Genomic DNA, 23,168 nt, shown 5'->3' on the forward strand with positions numbered 1-23,168 from the left:
AAGCCAGCTTTCCATTTGAACTTTCCTTTCCATCTTAACTGATACAGAAAATTACACATCTTACAAAAAACCTGACTCCTCACTCAAATTAGCCCTTCCACCTTAAAACGTGCTGTAGGCTTAAAAAAAGCTGGTTTCTCTATTGAATTTACTGTTCCACCTTAAATGCTGCAGCAGTTACACAGCTTATAAACAGCTGGTCACTTCTTTAATGGACTGTTTTACCCTTAACCCAGTGCTGGCTTCTTGTTCCACTTTTCCAGTCCACCTTAAAAACACAGCAAGCTTATAAAAAGCTGTCCTCTCCTCGTATTATGCATTTCACCTTAAATAGTGCAACAGTAAATGGCTTAGAACAAGCTGGCTTGTGTTTTAAAAAAATCCAGTCCATCTTAAATGGCACATAAGCATTTTATAATGATCCATTCCACCTTAAGTAGGCTTAGAACCAGCTGGTTCCTTTTTACGATTTTCATCCCACCTCAAATGATACAGCAGTCAGACGGCTTAGAACAAGCCGGTTTGTAGTCTGACTGGTCCACCTTAAATAGTGCAGCAGTTATGGCTCAGAAAAAGGCTTCAGAAATGTAAACAGCGCAGTTTTCCAGTCCACCTTAAATGGTGCAGCAGTAAGGCGGCTTATATTAAGCTGGCTTCTCTTCGAACGGTCCGTTCAGTCACAGGTCGCTGCATTATTTAAGGTGGAGCGGACAATTCCAGTTAGAAGCCCAACGACCTAATGTGCCCTGTCACGAGCACAGGTGCTAGATGAGGCAGGTGACCCTACCTGAGTGATGACGACCCTCCCACCTGTTCGTTCAGTCTTCAGAGGTGTAGAGGTTCCCTCAGTGCAGCTCACACTTCTGCCTGCATCCACACTCCCTCACACACACACACACACACTCCCTCTCACACACACTCCCTCTCACACACACCCTCCCTCACACACACACACTCCCTCACACACACACACACACACACACACACACTCCCTCACATACACACACTCCCTCTCACACACACACTCCCTCTCACACACACCCTCCCTCACACACACACACACACACACTCCCTCACATACACACACTCCCTCTCACACACACACTCCCTCACACACACACACACACACACACACACACTCCCTCACATACACACACTCCCTCTCACACACACACTCCCTCTCACACACACCCTCCCTCACACACACACACACACACACTCCCTCACATACACACACTCCCTCACACACACACACTCCCTCACACACACACACACACACACACACACACTCCCTCACATACACACACTCCCTCTCACACACACACTCCCTCTCACACACACCCTCCCTCACACACACACCCTCCCTCACACACACACACACACACACTCCCTCACATACACACACTCCCTCTCACACACACTCCCTCTCACACACACACTCCCTCACACACACACACTCCCTCACACACACACACACACACACTCCCTCACATACACACACTCCCTCTCACACACACACTCCCTCACACACACACACACACACGGAGGGGGGACTCGGGCACTAAGTCATTTCGGGAGTTACCGGCAGCTTTCCGAAAAACGCCGGTTGCAACTGCATTTTGACCATCAGCCGCTAGATGGAGCCAAATCAACAGGTTAGAACGAGCTGGCGGATTAATACCAGATATGAGCTCCAGTGTGTTTCTGCAGAGCTGCAGGGGAATCCAGCGACCCATATAACACTCAGAAGACTCGTGTAGCTGCACTGGTGGGTTTGGATAGGACATAAACTATGGGCTGTATCTGTGTTGTAGTCATGGCGACCAATGCCTGCTTCCATTCACCACCTCTGTACAGAGATCAGAGTGGGTCGGAGTGGGTTTCTCTACAGTGAAGCTCAGTTGAGCTCAGCTCACAGATGGAGATATGCAGGAAATTATAAAGAGTTGGTGGATTTCCACTTTTGCTCTTTTACACTGATATATTTAAATGAGCTCCGTTCTGATTGGCTGCATTTTATTGGGGTCTGAGCTGAAACACTGATTTCAGTGTGAACAGGCAGAGTTTAACTGTTGTAGGCTGAATGGGTGGAGCTAAACTGTTGTAGGCTGAATGGGTGGAGCTAAACTGTTGTAGGCTGAATGGGTGGAGCTAAACTGTTGTAGGCTGAATGGGTGTGGCTAAACTGCTGTAGGCTGAATTCTGTATAGGCAGTGCACTTTTTATAAAAATACACAAAGTTCAAATTTAAAATACAAACTTCATTTATTTGAAAAGATACAAAAAAGCATCAATCATTTTCAGTACGCGTGAGACATCAAAAACTATTAAAAAGAAAATAACAATAAAAACCAAAACACTGATTAAAAGCGTACAGATGCCCTTTATATAGCCTCTTTACAAAAATACAAAAAACAAACATGTGAATAAATCTGAACATCTACTGAGAGCAATAAACAAATAAACAACAGAATAAACAAAAACAGTAGATCTTGCATAGAGTTGTGATTAGTAGTGAAATAAAGGGCAGTGATTACTCAAATATCAACATCAATCAAATGCAGTGAGATCAAACGATTAACAGCTACATCAGTGTTGATCATGTACGGTAGGGAGGTACAGAGCTGAGGCACAGCCATGTGCTCACCTTCATGCTACATGTTAGCACTGGAGCTAAAGTAGCTAACACACTACATAAGCTTATATCCCACCAGTTAGCATGGCGCTAACTACAAGCCCATATCCTCACACACTCTCCTCAGAGCGGGTGGAGGTGCTGGGTATCTCTGATCATGTGCTTTCTGACACTGTGGGACTCTCTGTTATCTAGAAGCATTAGCTCTGCTCTGTACTCCAGCCCATGTTCTAGATAACAGCGAGTCACGGTGTCAAAAACAACACAATCAGCTCCGAGGAGATACTGAACACCTCCACGCGCTCTGAGGAGAGTGTGTCATCATTTCAGCCGGCGGTTAACACCATGCATACCAGATCATGCTAGCTGGGCCTGCTCACATGAGCGCTGTACACTATAGGGACAAAAGTATTGGGACACCTGCTCATTCACAGTTTCTTCTGAAATCAAGAATTAAAAGAGCTGTCTCTAAAGTAACTGTCTCTACTGTCCAGAGAAAAAGACTTTCTACTAGATACCTGGAGGAGGAGCATTGCTGTGAGGATTTGATTGCATTAAGCCACAACAGCGTTAGTGAGGTTAGGACGTTGGATGATGATCACCAGCCCACCTCATCATCCCCAACTCCCCCAACTCATCCCATCAAAAGTACTGGATGGAGCTCCTCCACCATCATTCCAGAGAACACAGCTCTTCCACTGCTCCACAGCTCCTCAATGCTGGGGGGCTTTATACCCCTCTAGCCCACGCCTGGCATTAGGCAGCATGGAGCCGATAGGGTCATGATGTTGATCTGCTCCAGAGAGTCCTATTCTATTGGCAGTACTTCTTCTCTACAGGGACTAGACAAGCTGTGTGTGTGCATTTGCACATCAGTGTCAGCAATGGGTGCAGCTTAAAGTAGCTGAATGCATTTATTAGAAGGGGTGTCCACAAACATTTGGACACAGTGTAGCTTGTGTAAAACTAGCAGTGATGAAGTTAACAGTGGGCTGATTGAACACGTTCGGGGCTTTAAAACGAAAACAGTTTGAATAAAGATTAAAAATTAATTAGCAGAACTTTTTTTATTCTTATCTTTAGAGCACGTAGGGCATGTTGGCATCGCCTGCAACAATGACCGCAACAAGAGAACACACACACACACACACACACACACACACACACACACACACACACACACGTATCACACCCTGTTTCTCACTCCAGATGGATTACGCACGGCTTTTATCACCCAGCTCAAACCAAAGTACAATCACAACCATATCAGCAACAAACAAGCAGCTGAAGTGTCTCAGTCTTATCAGAGTGGACGACATTGCCCTGCCGCGCCCGCGCCCGCGCCCGTACCACACCGTGCTCCGGCTCCTCACGGGGCAGCTCCACTGGCCTGGCACCACCACAGACAGGACTTAGGCCGGCCCTCTTCCTCAGCTGGCTGAATATGAGTGCTAATGATGACTCATTCATACTGGAAACGCCAGGTTCCCACCTGTCAACTGCTCAACATCACCATGTTTACAAGTGGGAAACTCTGGAGTCAGGACAGTACTCTAGTCTACAGCAACACATGACCTGCGCTGCGTCTACGGGTTCTAGATTATATTAGTCTGCTGTGGGACATTTCTGCAGTGGGTGCTTCCTGTTTAAAGAGTCCCCCTATTCTAGGATTGGCAGGTCTGGCAGTTCCCCCTGTCTGGATGTAGAGAGTGAGTGTGGTTGTGTTTACTGGTGAAATGTTTAAAACACTGGTGGAGTCACAGAGGGCCCTGACATGACTTTAGATTAGACTGGATCAGATACTATCATTTTTATTCATATTTATGTGTTATGTGTAGATTCCCCTACTAATATATTAATGATTGATGTGTTTGGGGGGTTGTTAGGTGTGCGATATAGAGCGATATGTAATCATAATTTACTGTAAAGACACTAAAAAGCTGTTATTTTAGAAAACAAGATCAACAGAGGCCAAATCAGCAGACCGGTCATTCACACCTGACTGTCAGTGTTTATCACACTATTAAATGGTTGTTTAACAGAGATAGAACACAAAATGCTGTACTGGGGTTATTATTATTATTATTATTATTAACAATAGTATTATTAATAATAATGAAAATATTGTTATTATGATGATTATTATGATCGATATATTATGTTGTTATTGTGGACACCATCAGTGCTGAAGAAGCCCGTCCGACTCGTAGAGCTAGTCCTGTTGATCTGGATGCCACGCAGCAAATTCTCTTAATAAAAATCACAGAACTGAGTTTTAACAGCAGGTTTTTGGTTAAATTTTGTGGTTTGAGATAATATTTTTGCCATATCACACATGACTAGATAACTAACCTAGTGTTAACACACAGATATAGATCAATACAGTGTTAATGTAGAGATATGGATCTATGAAACCGACGCCCCCTAGTGTTTGTATATAGACATAGATTTCTAAAATGAATTTAGACCAGGGGATAACTTCATCCTGCGGTGGCGCTCGGTCAGGTTCTTTACTCGCCATTAAAACCCATATCTAGAACCACACTGAGTCTGTGATCTGTGATGAGTCCAGGGGTGGTGAGAGTGGTGGGGTAAGGGCTGGGCTGCCTGTGGCCACTAGAGGGGTTGTAAACACACTGTGTTCCTGGACTCCGCCTGAAGTGGCAGGAGGCGACCCAGCCCTTACTGGTGGGGTTTAGACTGGTGGGGTTTAGACTGGTGGGGTTTAGACTGGTGCCTGCAGCTTCGTCGCTCTTCCCCTAGTGGGGCATTCTGGAATGGCAAGTGCAGGGAAAAACACACCAGGCTTTTAGAGACAGCGAGGACCAAACGGAAGTTTCTGAGCAGCAGAAAAAAACAGTTCCCGACAGACGGAAGAACTTCACACAGGTGAGACGTGGAGTCGGGTTTATGATCTGTGAATTTCCCAGGTGACCCAGGTGCTGGTTAATGATTAGCATTGGGCGAGGCTGCAGAAAGAGCAGTTTCTGATCCAGGCAGCTTTACAGTCTCACACACACACACACACACACACACAGTCACACACACACACACACACACACACACACAGTCTCACACACACACACACACACGCACACAGGCTTTTTGGCGAGGCCTACAGTTCTTGTTTTTTGGATGCAGGAGTGCTGAAGAGAAAAGGGGGGGGTTTAAGACTGGGCTCGGTCGTAACTCTTCACCATGCGCTTGACGTGGAAGAGCTTGTGGCGCAGCTGACGACACAGCAGCTTCTTCTCCTGATAGTCCGGCATCTGAAAGTAAAACACAGGGGGGTGTCAGACGTCGCCATTAGCAACTCAGTCACTGTCTCGGCACTGCAACACCACCCAGACTGTCTGTCTGCGTCTCAGCACAGGGCTTTCTCCTCTGCGGGAGCAGCCGGGGGGGGGTTTATTCATGAAGGCTTGCTTTTCCCTACAGTCTGAACGACTGTAAATTAGAAATGCAGCCACAGACGGATACAGATCCAGATTAATCACTCATTAATCACAATTAAGAAAACCCTAGCAACCACCTAGCATACCACGGCAACCATGCAACTATCAAATTTAAATTTGCTAGAGGTAAAACTGCAGCAACCACCTGAGATACATTTGCAACCACATAGCAACATTATTTACCTGGGATATCACTGCCACAGCCTAGCAACCATGTTTACGTTTGCTAGGATTTTCACAGAGAGCAAATGAGCAGGCCAGGTATCATTACCTGGGATACCACAGCAACTACATAGCAACCTCATTTTCATTCACTAAGGCAAAAACAGTAGCAAGCACCTGGGATACCATAGCAACCACGCAGCACCCTCATTTACATTGAATAGGGTGAAACCCTTAGCAACCATCTTGAATATCACCTAGCAACCTCATTCACATTCACTAAGGTGAAAACACTAGTGACCACCAGGGATACCATAGTAACCATTGCCAAGCTATTGATGACAGGGTTGTGGGTTCGATACCCGGCTCGGCAAGCTGCCACTGTTGGGCCCTTGAGCAAGGCCCTTCACCCTCTCTGCTCCCCGGGCGCTGGAGTTGGCTGCCCACTGCTCTAGGGGGGTGTGTGCTCACTGCCCCTAGTTCACTAGTGTTTGAGTGTGTGTGTGTGTGTGTGTGTGTGTTCACTACCACAGATGGGCTAAATGCAGAGGACGCACTTCTGTACAGTGACAGACACCTGAACCTTAACTTAAAAGGACCAAGACAACCCTGAAGCTCCTGTGTCTGTGACAGGGTGGTGCTGTGTTCTCTGTATGAGAGCACTTACCCGCTTCATATCCTTTATCCGGTTAAACTCCTCTGCCACCGCCTACAGAGGAAACAACAACCGCAGATATAAGAAGAACAGAGGAAATAAACACACAATCACATCACTGATATTTCACTTTTCTCATAAATGTCCTAGAAGTTTTATTTGAAAGTAAACATACTTAACACCTTCATTTTAGCACTATATGGACAAAAGTATTGGGTCACCTACATATTGCACTTACAGGAGCTTTTCTGATGTCCCTTTCTAAACCCATAGGCATTATTAATAAGGAGCCGGTCCCCCTCTGCAGCTCTACCAGCAGCAGCAGCAGGTCTGGAGCTCTGCAGCTCTACCAGCAGCAGCAGCAGGTCTGGAGCTCTGCAGCTCTACCAGCAGCAGCAGCAGGTCTGGAGCTCTGCTGCAGTTACTGAGTCAGTTGGAGGCTTTTCTGCACTCTGCTCTGAGCTCAGCACTCGGCCCTGACCCCGCTCTGTACCTTTACGTGGTCTGACAGACACTCGGTGGCTGAGCTGCTCTCTGTGAGCTGTTCCTCCTAAACTCTTCCACTGTTCAATAATAACACCACTCACAGCTGATGGAGGAAGATCTAGGAGGGAGGAGATTTCACCAGCTGACTTGTTGTTGGTGGTGCAGCGGTGTCTCCTATTACATACAGAACCACGCTGGAGGTCAGTGAGCTCTTCAGAACCTCCCGTTCTTTCACTGATGTGTGGAAGAAAGACAGACTGCAGGACTAGAGGCTGGAGTTTATACACCTGTAGCTGAATGGGACTGAATCAGACACCTGAATGCAGTGATTAAGAGCTGTGTCCCAATACTTTTGTCCATATAATGTATCTATAAGTAGTGACCTAGCATGATGTTTTAGCTGTTCATCTACACAAGCTTTTGTCCATTGGAGTAGACAACAGTGTGAAACACAGCACTAGGTGATACACTTAGCATCATGCTAAATGGCTAATGTTAATATGGTTTTATGACTTGTTAGCTATGTTAGCCTCATAAAACCACAGAACCTCCACCCTGTCTCATGTGAGGAAATGTAACCGTCCCTTCAGTCAGGGATGAGGCTTTCTGTGTATAAATATTTAAACTGGCCTGGTATTTGGTCGTGCCCTCGTCCAGCATGTCCAGCTCTCGGCTCAGTTTGTTTAATTCGTCGTTGATGTCGTCCATCTCTGCGCAGAGCTGTTTGTATCTCCTCAGGTCCGAGTCAAACTCCCTCTTGTACTCTTGCCGCTGGCTGTCGGATGTAATCTCTGGGTACATGCTGATGGGAACAAGATAAAGATGATGCATGAAAACGCTGCAGGAGTCTGTCCTGCTGCCTCACAACAGTTTACTGTAATTAGCTTTGTTTGGTGAGCAGATCAAACCGCTAAAGCCTTGCACATACACTACATGTCCAGATGTTAGTGGATACCCCTTCTAGTGAATGCATTCAGCTAATCGAAGCTGCACCCATTGCAGAAACGCACAGCTTGTCTAGTCCCTGTAGAGAAGAAGTACTGCCAATAGAATAGGACTCTCTGGAGCAGATCAACACTGATGACCCTATTGGCTCCTAATGCCAAGCGTGGACTAGAGGGGTATAAAGCCCCCCAGCATTGAGGAGCTGTGGAGCAGTGGAGGAACTGTGTTCTCTGGAATGATGGTGGAGGAGCTCCATCCAGTACTTTTGGAATGAGTTGGGGATGATGAGGTGGGGTGGTGATCACCATCCAACATCCTGACCTCACTAATGCTCTTGTTGCTGAATGCAATCAATCAAATCCTCACAGCAATGCTCTTTAGAAAACTAGACGAAAGTCTTCTTCTCTGGACAGTAGAGACAGTTACTCCAACACAAGAAGATCAGCTCTTTTATACCCTTGATTTCAGAAGATGAATAAACAGGTGTCCCAATACTTTTGTCCATATAGTGTAGCTTGATAATAGAGCTGGTGATGTGGCCACATCCAGCTTTTACTCAAGGCCCGTACACCACACAGAGAGATAACCTTAACTCTTGTGATCACAACTAATTTATCTTGACAAAACAACTCGTTTTCTGGAGATAACAGACGTCTAGCTGACGTCCATCTGAGATCAGAAATAGTATGTGTATGAAAATGGATAGTATGAAGCTCAGGAGCTCAGTAGTCTCTAACAGACCTGATCATGTGGGCTCTGACTCTCTGTCCTCATGGAGCAGTGGGTGGTCCCAGCTCAGGCCTCTTGATGCTACTACTGTGTACTTTAGTCCAGGTTCTAGATAACAGTGAGTCATACAGAGCCACAAACCTCACCATCAGGTCTGTCAGAGACTGAACCCCTGCACTGGCTTTGAGGAGTGTGTGATGGTTAAGTGATTTTTTAGCTACTTAGCTAATGCTAATATGCCTCCAATACTTCACTACATTAGCTTCGTAGATCTGAACACAGTTCAGCTGCGTTTCGGACATTTCCTCAGAGTTCGCACTGAAACGTGACGGTCAGGGGAAGCGATTATCCGTGCTGGAGAGCGAGCGTCCCACTGCAATTTCCTCCAGTGTAGAACATTCACTTACAGAGCAGGAAACAGCTGTTCCCCAAACCCAGACCAGCTACATAACACACACACACACACACACACACAACACTTGAGCTTATTTAATCTAATAATATTTGTTCACAGGAACTGTTCTTAGACCTGATACTGTATTTAAACCTCACTATAACCCTTAAAACACAATTTCTATTATACACATACACTATAAATATATATGTACCAAAAGTTTGTGGACACCTGCTCATTCAAGGCTTCTTCCAAAATCAAAAGGACTGAAGTTGGATGTACAATCTGATCCAGCAGTGATTCAGTAACGGACTCATTCCACTTAAGGGTTACAGCAGGACGTCCTGTAGGAGCCCCTCCTGCCTGTCTACTGCAGCTTCACATTGCCCCACAAAGACCAGATAAAAGAGTAACAGTATATCAGCACATACACACACACACACACACACACACACATACACACTCGCACACTCACGTACACACTCTCCTATGGCCAAATGACCTAAATACAGTCCATTATGAAACTTTGTGCCAGTGCATTCCTGAGAAGATTACTTCAGAGTGACTCGAGCAGAAAGCACCTCAGACTGCAGACTGTTCTCTCACACTGAGTGCAAGAGTGTGTGTGTGTGAGCACAGGTGTGTATTTGTATGGAATTATTACAGTAATTGAGGAAAGTTTTATTAGTGGAGTAAAGAACTGTGTTTGATTTGATAAAGTCGTGTCTCAATTCAGTAACGTCCTCTATTCTGTATCAGATCTACACTAAATGGACAAAAGTATTGGGACACCTGCTTATTCTCTGTTTCTTCTGAAATCAAGGGTATTAAAAAGAGCTGATCCTGCTTTTGCTGGAGTAACTGACTCTACTGTCCAGAGAAGAAGACTTTCTACTAGATTTTGGAGGAGGAGCATTGCTGTGAGGATTTGATTGCATTCAGCCACAAGAGCGTTAAGGCTGGTTCTGCAGATGTGGATGCAGTTTGGTGCCGAAGTGCCGGACTATCCAATACCTAATGCAGTACCTTCCCCTATTTCCGCCCATGTAGGACATTCTCTTACTGTTTCTGCAGAGGAATTTCTTCCACACGTACAGAGCAGGAAACAGCTATTCCCCAATCCCAGACCAGCTACACAACACACACACACACACACACACACACTTGTATTATGAGCTTATTTAATCTAATAATATTTGTTCACAGGAACTGTTTACAGACCTACATACTGTATTTAAACCTCACTATAACCCTTAAAACACCATTTCTATTATACACATACGCTATATATATATATATATATATATATATATATATATATATATATATATATATACCAAAAGTTTGTGGACACCTGCTCATCCATGGCTTCTTCCAAAATCAAGAGGACTGAAGTTTGATTCTCTCTCATCACGCCTCTAACCATTTCCAGTAGGAGCTGTTTTCTTCATGCTGTAAATATCTGCTGTTTAACACCCCTCTCTAAACACACTGACCGCAAATACATCCCTTTAGCTGTGCGCTCTATGGTGCTTCCGTCTCCGCAGTAAGTAGTAACCAGTCTTTAGAGAGGTCAGGATGTTAAATAATGACCAGTCCACCTTTTCCTCAACCTCTCCACACCTCCCAAAAAATTATAAAACCACCTGCTTATATTGAGTAGGTTTCCACGAGCCGTCACAGCAGCTCTGACCTGTCGAGGCATGGACTCAATCCCTGAAGGTGTCCTGTGGTATCTGGACACCTGCAGATCCTTTAGGTCTGATAAGTGTGAGCTGTGAGCATCAGTGAGCATTGGACGCCCATGACCCTGTCACCGGTTCACCGGTTGTCTTTCCTATGAGCACTTTTGGTAGGTCCTGACCACTGCATATCGGACTGAACACCCCACAAGACCTGCCAGATGTTCTGGAGATGTTCTGACCCAATCATTATCTAGAACATCACAGTTCAGTTCTTGTCAAAGTGTCTCAGATTCTTACGCTTGTCCATTTTTCCTGCTTCATCTGACTGCTCTTCACTCACTGACTAATATGTAGATCCACCCCTCGACAGTGGGGGACAGTGCAGTGGTACTAATGTTATGGCTGATCTGATTATTTACTTGCAGAAGAGCAGGTTTGTGGGCGGAGTCTGTGTTACTGTGATGTTGCGCTGTGTGTTTTTGCAAGCCTCACCTCATCCAGTAGTCCTGGTCCAGTTCATTTCCCGTCTCTCCGCCCGTGGTGTACTCCGTCTCGTACTGAGACTCGTCCAGCTCAGGGTTTCTCCTGCGTCTTTTCCCACGGAGCGCCGAGGGTTTCCTCACACCATCTGTTCGGTCTGAGGGACTAGAGCTAGCGCCACCCGCTGGAGACCCTGGCTCATACGCCCGACCCAACAAGCGGTCAGAATAACTGTAGAGGAAGAACCGACGAGAGAATGTTAGCTTATCATGAAGAGTTTCCCTTCGTTTTAGAATTACAGTGAAGACATGTGACCTCAGAAACAGCCAATCAAATTCAGCATGTAAATGAGCTTTGTTCTTATTGGCTGTGCTGTACTGGGTTTCATTCAAAAAGCTGTCCAGCTGAGACACTCCTCATAACTTCAGCATCAACAGGTGGGTCTACACTGCTGTGGTCTGGGTGGGTGGACACACGCAAATGTGTTTGTGACATCACAAAAACAATCAGCCTAAAACATTAATCTACATTAAGTTTTCTTTGATTTGAGCCCTTTAATGTTTATAAAACGCCCTTGACCACACATGCATTCGGGTGTGTCCAAACTTTTGATTGGTCTGAAGAAGGACAAAACACTTCAACCAAAGTGTTTCAGTACAGATTTGTTATATCTTAAATAAACAGCCCCCCCTACACAAACACACACACATGCACACACACACACACACACACACACACACACACACACACATACACACACACACACACACACACACACACTCACACACTCACACACACACACACACACTCACACACATACACACAAACACACACACACTCACACACGTACACACACACACACCAGGACAAGCTGACTTGGCCTGGTGAAGGTCAGTGGGGGAGAATGCTGAGTTCTGAGTGGCTGAGTGTGATGGTGTGGACTGAAGTCCGGAGCTGCTCTGCAGGAGCACGAATACCTTCTGAAATCCCTTGAACCCTCAGCAGACCTCACTGAGCCCCTCCTGCAGCTCGCAGGGGGGTGTAGAAATACAGCAGCAGCAGCTCTGAGTCATGGAGCGATCGAAGAGTTCACATCCTCAAATCCACCTCAAACATTTACACCAGTCAGACGGACCAGTCAGACGGACCAGTAAAACCAGTCAGACCAGTCAGTCAGACCAGTCAGACCAGTCAGTCAGACCAGTCAGTTAGATCAGTCAGACCAGTCAGACCAGTCAGTCAGACCGGTCAGACCAGTCAGTTAGATCAGTCAGACCAGTCAGTGAGTCAGTCAGACCAGTCAATCAGACCAGTCAGTTAGATTAGTCAGACCAGTCAGTGAGTCAGTTAGACCAGTCAGACCAGTCAGTCAGACCAGTCAGACCAGTCAGTTAGATCGGTCAGACCAGTCAGTGAGTCAGTTAGACCAGTCAGACCAGTCAGTCAGACCAGTCAGACCAGTCAGTTAGATCAGTCAGACCAGTCAGTGAGTCAGTCAGACCAGTCAATCAGACCAGTCAGTTAGATCAGTCAGACCAGTCAGTGAGTCAGTCAGACCAGTCAATCAGACCAGTCAGTTAGATTAGTCAGACCAGTCAGTGAGTCAGTCAGACCAGTCAGACCAGTCAGTCAGACCAGTCAGACCAGTCAGTCAGACCAGTCAGACCAGTCAGTTAGATCAGTCAGACCAGTCAGACCAGTCAGTTAGATCAGTCAGACCAGTCAGTGAGTCAGTTAGACCAGTCAGACCAGTCAGTTAGATCAGTCAGACCAGTCAGTCAGACCAGTCAGTTAGATCAGTCAGACCAGTCAGTGAGTCAGTCAGACCAGTCAGACCAGTCAGTCAGACCAGTCAATCAGACCAGTCAGACCAGTCAGTTAGATCAGTCAGTTAAATTAGTCAGTGAGTCAGTCAGTCACTCAGAGCAGTCAGTCAGCATCAGTTTCTATTGGTGTTGTAGTCTGAGTCTGACTCCAACACCGGGACACACTGAATCAAGACCAATACTTTTAGTAGTCCAGACCGAGACTGGGAGTGTCCGAGACCAAGATAAGATAGAGATCAGATTAGGATCTGGTTAATCTGGTCTAATTCAGAGTAACATCCATTCCTTCAATTTTTAATACTGCCTCCCCTCCCTGGCCTCCCTCTGCCTCTGTCCAGTCAAATCACTGCAACTCTCACAATCCTCTGCTCTCTGACAACACAGTCACAGGTCACCAACCCACGAATCAGAGACAGTCCTCTATATGGACGAGTTATCTAGGTAGTTTTTGATATTTATAATTTGATATTTTAATTTTACTGACATTAATATCATTAATATTTGGATAATTAATATTATGCTTCCACACTGTACTGTACTCTTTAACTTTCTTTACTTTGGTGTTTTAACTAGTGTTTTATAATATATATATAATATTATTCTGGTTCTCTCTTTTTATATTGATATTTAGAGTTAAAGTAAAAGTTTTATTGTACAGTATAGCTGCTGGTTTCTGCTGAGCACATGACAATAAACTCCTGAATCTAAAACTAGAAATGTTACGAGTCAGTAATTGTAGTTTAGTAATAATGAAATTACTGTTTCCTGTGATAATAAATAACTGTAAATATCTTAAATTGTTTTTGTTTTTGTTTTGTTTTTTTACCAGTAAAGAATTAAAGAATAGAGAGAATGAGATTTAGTTTCCGTGCTCCAGGATCTGAAATTACTAGTAAACATTTCCTTGTTTTTTATGGTTCCTCGTGTGCAGCTCGTACTGCTGGAGGTAAACGGCTTTCAGCTTACAGTAAGAGCTTAGTCAGACTATAAGAATGAAACTACACTGTTTTCACCATCACAGCTTCATCTGATACTCACTACCACTCTAAAAAGCCACAGGTAAATATGTAACCATGCATTCACCATCATTCCTCTGGTTTTATTGTTCATTACTTTCTTCTGTACTTCCTTTCTTTTCTCTCTCTCTCTGGAACACTCTCTTTCCCCTCAGGGGTTAATAAACCGCTGTCTGTCTGATCTACAGTCTGCACGGTCAGTCTCACTCAGACTAATATCCAGTCCAACACTGCCACTGTTCCTCTCCAGCAGTCAGACTGAGACTGGTCTGTGATTGGTTCTGAGACCTCCCCCTGACTAAGGGTCCCCCTGACTGAAGGTGGGGTCAGTTCGGAGGGCTACTCACGCTGGTGGTGTGTAGGGGTCACTGCTGAAGCCCCCTGGGCTCTTCGGAGGGATGGAGCTGACACTCTGAGACTGAGACTTGTTGAGGGGCGGGGCTCCTTTTTCCGAAAACATCACAGACTGCTCGTGCATGCTCTGACCCTCCTCTACGTTGTTGACCTGAAACAGAACGAAGCGATGATCACCCGCAGTCCTGAGCTCTTCACAGCTGAGGAGACGCTTCAGACTCAAAAGAGAGCTTCAGCCAGTACGACCTGTCCCAACGCCTCAGAGAGCTCCATCCACTCTCACGCTATTTCGGCTAAAAGCACTAACAAGTGGATAAACTACAGGAGTAACCATGGCAACAGAGCCTGGTCCAGTCCTGCAGTTTTAACTAGGCCTGAGTGATGCATCTAAAATAAGCAGCACAGGGGCTCTGGAGGGGTGCAGTGATGCCCCGTCACCAGGAGTCGTGCCACAGCGATGTCAGACCTGAATTCTGAACTGAAACTGAATTTCGGTCTGAATTGAATGTAGCTTCAGTTTGAGTAAAATCACATGACAAACGTCCCACAGATCTTGTTTTGAAAGTGAATCTATGAGTCAGATTTCATAAGGAAGGTTGTTTATGGGCTGATTCTACAGTTTCTTCACTAGATCTTCAGTATTAGGACGCACTCCTCCGGCCTCGACTCGGCTGCTTTACAGACTGTAGGGCTCTGTTCTGGGCTCTGTTTGAGGCGCAGGATCACAGGTTCAGTAGAAAAGCTGAGATTTCAGGTTGTAGTCTGACTGTAACTCAGGAGGCGGAGCTGTGCGTGCTTCTGGTGTTTGAACTGTTATTCATTCAGAGGTCAAGAAGGTCAGTTTCACCAAACATTACATAATTAGCCAACATAATCCGTCCTCCACAGAAGCCTTTAAAGCTCTTTGTTAGTCAGATCCTTCTTTTCCCCACAAACACAAACCATAACGCCTTCTCCCTTCCTCTCCCTAACCCTATTTTTTCCTTTTCCTGTGCACACAGGAAGCGCTCCCCGTGGAGAAGAACAAAAGCAGAAGTTGTAGGACTTTTCCTGAAGCAGCGAAGGAGCAGATTTACAGAGAATCTGTACGACACAAACAGAACACCACCAGCTCAGAGCAGCGCTGAGGATTTAGAGTTCAGGATGTTGGATGATGATCACCACCCCACCTCATCATCCCCAACTCATCCCAAAAGTTAAAAAAAGTACTGGATGGAGCTCCTCCACCATCATTCCAGAGAACACAGTTCTTCCACTGCTCCACAGCTCCTCAATGCTGGGGGGCTTTATACCCCTCTAGTCCACGCCTGGCATTATTAGGCAGCATGGAGCCAATAGGGTCATGATGCTGATCTGCTCCAGAGAGTCCTATTCTATTGGCAGTACTTCTTCTCTACAGGGACTAGACAAGCTGTGTGTGCATTTGCACATCTGTGTCAGCAATGGGTGCAGCTTAAAGTTAATTAATGCAATAATTAGAAGGGGGGGTCCGCAAACCTGTGCATGCTACAGTCTGTGTGTAAGGGGTTTGCGTCAGTGGGGGTGTGTTAGTGTGCGCCTGGTTTAGGGACCGGTCTGAAGGTGTTTACTGGCTGGGTGCAGTCTGATGAAGGTGGAGGTGTGGTGCTGGAGTGTGATTGTTCTGTTCAGGAGTGAGAGAGTAAACACACGCAGGAGAGACTGCTGGGAGATAAAACCACACGAGGAGTTCAAACAACACAGCTACAACAACACAGCCTGGTACGTATAGGAGGTGTGTGTGTGTGTGTGTGTGAGAGTGTGTGTGTATGAGTGTGTGGGTGTGTGAGTGTGTGTGTGTAACCATGGCAATTGATATAGTGTTACCATGGAAATGGGTGTTTCCCAATGATGCGGCTGTAGTGTGTAGCTGCACACACACACACACACACACACATGCACACACACACACACACACACACACACACACACACACACACACACACTCACACACACACCCACACACACACTCTCTCTCTGTCCCTCTGAAAGAAACTGGGTGTGTAATGTGATGCATTTGCTTTGTGTACATTAGTGTGTGTGTGCAGTTTGTAAGGTGTGTGTTTCACAGAACAAAGGCAAGGGTTAATTTAACACCTGCAGTGTTCATCTGACTCCACTTTAGCCACACCCACACCAGCCGCACACACACACACACACACACACTGCAGGGATCATTTCACTCAGGATATTAGTCTGTGTGTCAGGGCTGTTATGATGTTATGAGTGTGTGTGTGTGTGTGTGTGTGTGTGTGTGTGTGTGCGTGCTCCAAATCTCTTGGTGGAATCACTGCATGAGGCAGAGAGAGAAAAACATGAAGAGGGGAGAGAAAGAGTATAAAGAGAGAGAGTGTGTGAATATGTGAAAGTGTGTGTGTGGGGGGGTGTGTATGTGAGGAGGAGTGTATGTGTGTGTGTGTGTGTGTGTGAGGAGTGTATGTGTGTGTGGGGGTGTGTGTGTGTGTATGGGTGTGAGGAGGAGTGTATGTGTGTGTGTGTGTGTGTGTGTCTGTCAGATCACATAGTGTCTGATCTAAGCCGCATGTCTGAGGGTGTGTGTGTGTGTGTGTGGAGAGAGCAGAGTCTCATGACTGGACTCTAAACTCCATTTATCTGCTTCCAGTTTCTCAGACTGGCCGGCTCTCCTCCCAGCACACACACCACTGCCAGACTGGGAGCGGGAAGGCACCCATGAAACCATGGAAATGAGTGTAGTACAAAACATTATTAATAGGAGTAGCTATGACAACAGGTGTAATGTTTAACTATTAAAAAACTGGTGTAGTGTAACTATGGAAACAGGTGGAGTGTAACTATGGAAACAGGTGGACTGTAACTATGGAAATAGGTGTAGTGTAACTATGGAAATAGGGGTAGTGTAACCATGGAAATGGGTGTAGTGTAACTATGAAAATAGGTAACTATAAAAAGAGTGAACTGACACTTTTCAAACTTAAATTTGGAAACGTTACAAGCGGGTGTCACAGAGTGGCGGTAGAGTAATACTACAGGATTGAGCAGCGAGGGTAAGGCAGTGAGGGTAAGGCAGTGAGGGTAAGGCAGTGAAGGTAAGGCAGTAAAGGTAAGTCAGTGAGGGTAAGGTAGTGAAGATAAGGCAGTGAAGGTAAGGCAGTGAAGGTAAGGTAGTGAAGGTAAGGCAGTGAGGGTAAGGCAGTGAAGGTAAGGCAGTAAAGGTAAGTCAGTGAGGGTAAGGTAGTGAAGATAAGGCAGTGAAGGTAAGGCAGTGAAGGTAAGGTAGTGAAGATAAGGTAGTGAAGGTAAGGCAGTGAAGGTAAGGTAGTGAAGGTAAGGTAGTGAGGGTAAGGCAGTGAAGGTAAGGCAGTAAAGGTAAGGCAGTGAGGGTAGAAGGTGAGGGTAAGGTAGTGAGGGTAAGGTAGTGAAGGTAAGGTAGTGAGGGTAAGGTAGTGAAGGTAAGGTAGTGAGGGTAAGGCAGTGAAGGTAAGGCAGTAAAGGTAAGGCAGTGAGGGTAGAAGGTGAGGGTAAGGTAGTGAGGGTAAGGTAGTGAAGGTAAGGTAGTGAGGGTAAGGTAGTGAAGGTAAGGTAGTGAGGGTAAGGCAGTGAAGGTAAGGTAGTGAAGGTAAGGTAGTGAGGGTAAGGCAGTGAAGGTAAGTCAGTGAGGGTAGAAGGTGAGGGTAAGGTAGTGAAGGTAAGGTAGTGAGGGTAAGGCAGTGAGGGTAGAAGGTGAGGGTAAGGTAGTGAAGGTAAGGTAGTGTGGGTAAGGTAGTGAGGGTAAGGTAGTGTGGGTAAGGTAGTGAGGGTAAGGTAGTGAAGGTAAGACAGTAAAGGTAAGTCAGTGAGGGTAAGGTAGTGAAGATAAGGCAGTGACGGTAAGGTAGTGAGGGTAAGGCAGTGAAGGTAAGGCAGTAAAGGTAAGTCAGTGAGGGTAGAAGGTGAGGGTAAGGTAGTGAAAGTAAGGTAGTGAGGGTAAGGTAGTGAGGGTAAGGTAGTGAGGGTAAGGCAGTGAAGGTAAGGTAGTGAAGGTAAGGTAGTGAGGGTAAGGCAGTGAAGGTAAGGCAGTGAGGGTAGAAGGTGAGGGTAAGGTAGTGAAGGTAAGGTAGTGAGGGTAAGGCAGTGAGGGTAGAAGGTGAGGGTAAGGTAGTGAAGGTAAGGTAGTGAGGGTAAGGTAGTGAGGGTAAGGTAGTGAGGGTAAGGCAGTGAGGGTAGAAGGTGAGGGTAAGGTAGTGAAGGTAAGGTAGTGAAGGTAAGGTAGTGAGGGTAAGGTAGTGAGGGTAAGGTAGTGAGGGTAAGGCAGTGAGGGTAGAAGGTGAGGGTAAGGTAGTGAAGGTAAGGTAGTGAAGGTAAGGTAGTGAGGGTAAGGTAGTGAGGGTAAGGCAGTGAGGGCAGAAGGTGAGGGTAAGGTAGTGAAGGTAAGGTAGTGAAGGTAAGGTAGTGAGGGTAAGGTAGTGAGGGTAAGGCAGTGAGGGTAAGGTTGGTGGTTGGTGTGGAGCAACAGATAACACCACTACCTGCCACTGAGCTACCGCACCATGTGGGAGACTGGGGTTCGATACCCGGTCTGGGTGACTGTGCTGCGCTACACCAATAAGAGTCCTTGGGCCAGACTCCTAACACTACACTGACCTTCCTCTGTAATATGAGTTACCTTGTAAGTCGCTCTGGATAAGAGCGTCAGCTAAATGCCATAAATGTAAACGTAAGGTAGTGAGGATAAGGTAGTGAGGGTAAGTCAGTGAGGACAAAAGGTGAGGGTAAGGCAGAGAGGGTAGAAGGTGAGGGTAAGGTAGTGAAGGTAAGGTAGTGTGGGTAAGGTAGTGTGGGTAAGGTAGTGAAGGTAAGGTAGTGAAGGTAAGGTAGTGTGGGTAAGGTAGTGAAGGTAAGGTAGTGAGGGTAGAAGGTGAGGGTAAGGTAGTGAAGGTAAGGTAGTGTGGGTAAGGTAGTGAGGGTAGAAGGTGAGGGTAAGGTAGTGAGGGTAAGGTAGTGAGGGTAAGGTAGTGAAGGTAAGGTAGTGAAGGTAAGGTAGTGAAGGTAAGGTAGTGAAGGTAAGGCAGAGAGGGTAAGGTAGTGAGGGTAAGGTAGTGAGGGTAAGGTAGTGAAGGTAAGGTAGTGAAGGTAAGGTAGTGAAGGTAAGGTAGTGAGGGTAAGGTAGTGAAGGTAAGGTAGTGAAGGTAAGGCAGAGAGGGTAAGGTAGTGAAGGTAAGGTAGTGAGGGTAAGGTAGTGAAGGTAAGGTAGTGAAGGTAAGGTAGTGAAGGTAAGGTAGTGTGAGTAAGGTAGTGAGGGTAGAAGGTGAGGGTAAGGTAGTGAGGGTAAGGTAGTGAGGGTAAGGTAGTGAGGGTAGAAGGTGAAGATAAGGTAGTGAGGGTAGAAGGTGAGGGTAAGGTAGTGAGGGTAAGGTAGTGAAGGTAAGGCAGAGAGGGTAAGGTAGTGATGTCACGGGTTGGGGAAAGGCAGCAGGTCATGGCAGTGTTTTTATTTGGTGAACTGGAGTTAATGGTTTACTAGGGATTGCTTAGGTACACACACACACACACACACACACAGCCTCACCTATGGCCTGTACAGGCGTCTGAGCTCCCAGTTCAACATTTAAAAGTCTGTAACTGGCGGGGTGTGTGTGTTGGGGCGGGGGGGTGGCTGACTGTGGCCGGCTGACCCCAGAGCAGCTGATTGACCCCAGAGCAGCTGATTGACCCCAGAGCAGCGCCTCTCGGCAGCATTAAGAGTATTATAAACGGTAGAGAGAGTATTTAACACCTTAATTAGTGCTGAGATCATTTTAACATCTAACTTCTTTAACAGACGCATCAAATCCAATGCCTAATAACAATAATCAATAATCAATACTACTACTAATAATAATGAGACACACTGATTTATGATGACTCAGAACTTTCTGAGATTATTTACATATTCATCACCTGACCTGACACACCTCCTAATAGTTCCTCCAGTACTCTCTCCCTCTCCCTCCCTCCCTCTCTCTCTCCCTTTAACCCCCTCTCTCTCTCCCTCCCTCTCTCTCTCCCTTTAACCCCCTCTCTCTCTATCTCTCTCTCTCTCTCTCTTTAACCCCCTCTCTCTCTCTATCTCTCTCTATCTCTCTCTGTCTCTCTCTCTAACCCTCCCTCTCTCTCTCTCTCTGTCTCTCTCTCCCTCTCCCTCTCTCTCTCTCTCTCTTTAACCCCCTCTCTCTCTATCTCTCTCTGTCTCTCTCTCTAACCCTCCCTTTCTCTCTCTCTCTGTCTCTCTCTCCCTCTCCCTCTCTCTCTCTCTCTCTTTAACCCCCTCTCTCTCTATCTCTCTCTGTCTCTCTCTCTAACCCTCCCTCTCTCTCTCTCTCTGTCTCTCTCTCCCTCTCCCTCTCTCTCTCTCTCTCTCTCTCTTTAACCCCCCCTCTCTCTATCTCTCTCTGTCTCTCTCTCTAACCCTCCCTCTCTCTCTCTCTCTCTGTCTCTCTCTCCCTCTCCCTCTCTCTCTGGTTAATGATCAGTCTGGGTGAAACCGCTTCACTCATAGATAAACACACAGTATCAGTGGTGACTCTCAGTCATGTGACCTAGAAGGGTGTGACTCTGACTGGAGTGACCATCACACACACACTCACACTACTGCTCACACACACTCACACTACTGCTCACACTATCTCACAAACACACTACTGCTCACACTACCTCACACACACACACTACTGCTCACACTCACACTACTGCTCACACTACCTCACACACACACACTACTGTTCACACTACCTCACACACACACACTACTGTTCACACTACCTCACACACTCACACTACTGCTCACACTACCTCACACACTCACACTACTGCTCACACTACCTCACACATTCATACCTCTGCTCACACTACTTCATACAACTGCTCACACTACTTTACACACTCACACTACCTCACACCACTGCTCACACTACCTCATACAACTGCTCACACTACCTTACACACTCACACTACCTCACACACTCACACCTCTGCTCACACTACTTCATACAACTGCTCACACTACTTTACACACTCACACTACCTCACACTACCTCATACAACTGCTCACACTACCTCACACAGTGACACCTCTGCTCACACTACCTCATACAACTGCTCACACTACCTTACACACTCACACTACCTCACACACTCACACCTCTGCTCATACTACCTTACACACTCACACTACTGCTCACACTACCTCACACAACTGCTCCCACTACCTCACACACTCACACAACTGCTCATACACTCACACCACTGCTTACACTACCTCACACCACTGCTTACACTACCTCACACAACTGCTCACATTACCTCACACCACTGCTTACACTACCTCACACAACTGCTCACATTACCTCACACCACTGCTTACACTTACACTACCTCACACAACTGCTCACATTACCTCACAACTCTGCTCACACTACCTCATACAACTGCTCACACTACCTCACACACTCACCATACTGCTCACACTCACACTACTGCTCACACTCACACTACTGCTCTCACACTCACACTACTACTCACACTCACACTACTGCTCTCACTTACACTACTGCTCACACTTACACTACTGCTCACACTCACACTACTGCACACACTCACACTACTGCTCTCACTCACACTACTGCTCACACACACTCACACTACTGCTCACACTCACACTACTGCTCTCACTCACAATACTGCTCACACACACTCACACTACTGCTCTCACTCACACTACTGCACACACTCACACTACTGCTCACACACACTCACACTACTGCTCTCACTTACACTACTGCTCTCACTCACACTACTGCACACACTCACACTACTGCTCACACACACTCACACTACTGCTCTCACTTACACTACTGCTCTCACTCACACTACTGCACACACTCACACTACTGCTCACACACACTCACACTACTGCTCTCACTTACACTACTGCTCACACTCACACTACTGCTCACACTCACACTACTGCTGTCACTCACACTACTGCTCACACTCACACTACTGCTCACACACACTCACACTACTGCTCTCACTCACACTACTGCACACACTCACACTACTGCTCACACTCACACTACTGCTGTCACTCACACTACTGCTCACACACACTCACACTACTGCTCACACTCACACTACTGCTAGAGCTGAACATTTTGTGGGACTTTTAATTAGTAAAATATTTATTCAGATAAATGTATTTTTTTGAGTCGACACCCTGATAACATTTTGATCTAGAGGTTTAAATTACAGCACATTTTCTAAGACAACATCATATAATACATTAAAACAAGACAAAGAAATATATTCATTTAAATGTATTTAATTTATATT

General features: G+C 46.2%; 1 protein-coding gene across 1 annotated transcript in view; it reads right to left on the reverse strand.

Moving 5' to 3' along the window:
* Positions 1-2,240: 2,240 nt before the first annotated feature.
* The window catches only part of LOC140557095 (occludin), a 38,792-nt gene continuing 17,864 nt past the window's right edge, over positions 2,241-23,168 (reverse strand). Inside the window, exons 4-8 of the mRNA XM_072681236.1 lie at positions 14,816-14,973; positions 11,639-11,857; positions 8,024-8,195; positions 6,920-6,961; positions 2,241-5,904 (exon numbers count right to left, since the gene is read on the reverse strand). Of these exons, the coding sequence (XP_072537337.1) occupies positions 5,803-5,904; positions 6,920-6,961; positions 8,024-8,195; positions 11,639-11,857; positions 14,816-14,973 (693 nt within the window). The 3' untranslated portion in view covers positions 2,241-5,802. The remainder of the gene's footprint in view (positions 5,905-6,919; positions 6,962-8,023; positions 8,196-11,638; positions 11,858-14,815; positions 14,974-23,168) is intronic.

Source organism: Salminus brasiliensis, chromosome 6 (assembly GCF_030463535.1).
Source record: "Salminus brasiliensis chromosome 6, fSalBra1.hap2, whole genome shotgun sequence".
NCBI classification, from domain to species: Eukaryota; Metazoa; Chordata; class Actinopteri; order Characiformes; family Bryconidae; genus Salminus; species Salminus brasiliensis.